This window comes from Notothenia coriiceps, unplaced genomic scaffold (genome assembly GCF_000735185.1).
Source record: "Notothenia coriiceps isolate Sejong01 unplaced genomic scaffold, NC01 NC01_scaffold00037244, whole genome shotgun sequence".
NCBI lineage: Eukaryota > Metazoa > Chordata > Actinopteri > Perciformes > Nototheniidae > Notothenia > Notothenia coriiceps.
In genome coordinates this window covers 20163427-20166340 of record NW_011369945.1, presented here as the reverse complement: position 1 = coordinate 20166340, position 2914 = coordinate 20163427, and the positions used below count along the sequence as shown (strand labels likewise).

The window sequence follows — 2914 nt, the reverse complement described above, 5'->3', positions numbered from 1 at the left end:
GAGACATGAAGAAGAGGGGACACATGTTGATGTAGAAGAGACATGAAGAAGAGGGGACACATGTTGATGTAGAAGAGACATGAAGAAGAGGGGACACATGTTGATGTAGAAGAGACACGAAGAAGAGGGGACACATGTTGATGTAGAAGAGACATGAACAAGTGGATTTTGCATAAAAGTCTTCATGCTTACGTTGTTGTTGGGGGAGGCAGAGGGGCTGCCTATGATGGCCCCGGCCCCCACCTCTGCTGGGCTTTGGACCCCGGCTGCGAACATGGCCGCGGGGACGAACTCTGCGCCTGGCAGCCCGTTCTGAGGAGGGGGGGGAGGGGGGAACGCTGCGAAGGGAGGGGCCACCAATCCCTCCTGTCCTCCTGTCGAATCCTGAGCGCCCTGAAGGAGAGAGGGGGGGACAAGTTAACACATGTGAGCAGGGCCTGTAGGTAAGGTGCGTTTACCCCTCTGGCTTTGATTTCTACTGAGATGTGTGTGATGTTGTTCTGTTCTGTTTGTTCCTCTCAGGACTCCACGTGGTCTGTGTTTTGTTTTTATGTTGACCTTACATTTCCGCCTCATGTTTCTGTGCTCTTAAGTTTTAACTTTTGTACTTTCTTGTGAAGCACTTTGTGAAATCTATTTCTGTGAAAGGTGCTATGATAAATAAACGTATTATTATTTATATAGCACATTGTCAGACACAGAGGCAATTCAAAGTGCTTTAAATAACTTGTGTGTTAATAACTTCCTATTTATTTATTTTTTGTTTCGAATAAAAAATGTATTTCTTTAAGAAAATAAAAAAATAGATATACCGTATATGTTAATAATTTTGTTTTTGTAGTGTCGTGTTTTTAGCCTCGATTTAAAATAGCTGGTGAAGAGCGTCCTGGAGGGGGAGAGAGGAGGGGGTTTAAACCCTGCCTCTGCCTCTCCCCCCCCCTCCCTCTCCATATCTCTCAGAGTTTTCAGTCAGCCGAGCATGAAATATTTACAGAAAACACATCTATTATGAAGACGGAGAAAATTCGATACACGCTTTGAGATACAAAGACGCTTACATGGTTCGAACGGGAGATAAAAACACTAACTGTGCCTCCTCACCCGCGACATGTTTACCACTGCTGCATTGTGGGAAACATGTTCTTGTTTATTTGTAGAATTTCTGTTAGACTTCATCTATAATTCAGATTCCCTGCGTTCAGCCCTCGGGATCTGTCTCTGTCTGCACCGTTACAACTGTATCAGCAGCAGGATCATCAGCAGAGGCTGCCCTGATCTTGCAAGTGTGTGTGTGTGTGTGTGTGTGTGTGTGTGTGTGTGTGTGTGTCTGCAATGTTGCTCACTTCAATCACTGCACACACTCAAGGGCATCTTGGACCTAACCAAGTCTGTTTGCAGCAAAGTGTTAGATAGGAACATGTTCATTCTTGTATTGATGTGTTTTATGTATATTTGATCTGTTATTTTCTGCACAATAATCAATAATTTATATTGTTATTGATTTTAAGAAAGGGGTTAAGAAATGGGACGGGGGAGGGGGGGTGGGTTGTTTATGTTGAATTTGTTCAAAAATACTTTTTTTCACTTGTAAAGAAAGTATTTTTCTTTTCTCCCCCAACAATTTATTCCAAATGTATATGTTCGAAGAATTTAATTATATCTCAATATAGTGTATGTGTTTATTTTATTTCTAGTCTTATCATTTTTATTGTAAAATGCCATGTCTTTTTACGCTGCTGCACCACAAAAATGTCATAAATTGGAATCAATAAAGTACTTATTTTCTTATCTTGGTATAAAGAAAGGCAAGTTTATTTATATAGCTCCTTTCAACACAAGGCAATTCAAAGTGCTTTACAAAAATGACATTAAGAAGAGCATTGTTATGTCAATACTAATGTCGTTATAGTCATGCCAATGTAGCTTTGTGAATTGAACTTAAATTGAAACGAACAGGAGAAAGACGAAGGAAGGTTTAAAAGAACAAACAGCGAGGTCAAGACACACATCTTCTCCCATCAGAGCGGGTTGAATATGGGCCGGGTGAAGCCGGGAGACAGGCGGTCTCCAGACGGCCTTTTTAATTAGACAGAATAAGTGCGATGCAGCAAAGCAAACCCTCCTCTTCCTCTAATCCTACAGCCCGACTGCTCACTCTCCTCCTGCAGAAAAACCGCCAGCTGAGGCTAAAAATCCCATCTGCAACACAGACAGCTTGTAGGGTCTGCGCCCAAAAGATAAAGCAGGAAAGAAATCTGGTAAACTCGTCCGCTGACACTTTTTATTGCGGCGAGGACGAATGTACGTTATGGAGGAATGTGTGAAAGCGGAGCATCTGCTACGGTTTCTGACAGAACGCATCAAAAGGCTTCTCAAAAGGAGATGGTAACACGTTGAAATTCATTTGTGAGGCATTAGCCAACAGGGCAAAGAGTATATATAAGTGTTCTTGTTAGGACATGTGGGCTTTAAGCGTGCACTAGCCTGTACTCAAAGGGTGTGTCCCTTATGCAAAGTATAGCCTGGGGGTTATTCACGTACACACACATTCATACCCAACATGCTGGGTAAAGGCAGAGTTGGGAAGTAGTGGAGTACAAATACTTTGTTACTGTACTTAAGTACATGTTTCTGGTATCAGTACTTTACTCCACTACTTATTTTTCTGACGACTTTTTACTTTGACTTCTTACATGTTGAACACAAATACCTGTACTTTCTACTTCTTACATGTTGAACACAAATACCTGTACTTTCTACTTCTTACATGTTGAACACAAATACCTGTACTTTCTACTTCTTACATGTTGAACACAAATACCTGAACTTTCTACTTCTTACATGTTGAACTCAAATACCTGTACTTTCTACTTCTTACATGTTGAACACAAATACCTGTACTTTCTACTTCTTA

General features: G+C 41.3%; 1 protein-coding gene across 1 annotated transcript in view; it reads right to left on the bottom strand.

Moving 5' to 3' along the window:
- LOC104965396 (V-set domain-containing T-cell activation inhibitor 1-like) overlaps positions 1-1110 on the bottom strand; it is a 6940-nt gene extending 5830 nt beyond the window's left edge. Inside the window, exons 1-2 of the mRNA XM_010794350.1 lie at positions 1102-1110; positions 193-393 (exon numbers count right to left, since the gene is read on the bottom strand). Of these exons, the coding sequence (XP_010792652.1) occupies positions 193-393; positions 1102-1110 (210 nt within the window). The remainder of the gene's footprint in view (positions 1-192; positions 394-1101) is intronic.
- Between the last annotated feature and the right edge of the window lie 1804 nt (positions 1111-2914).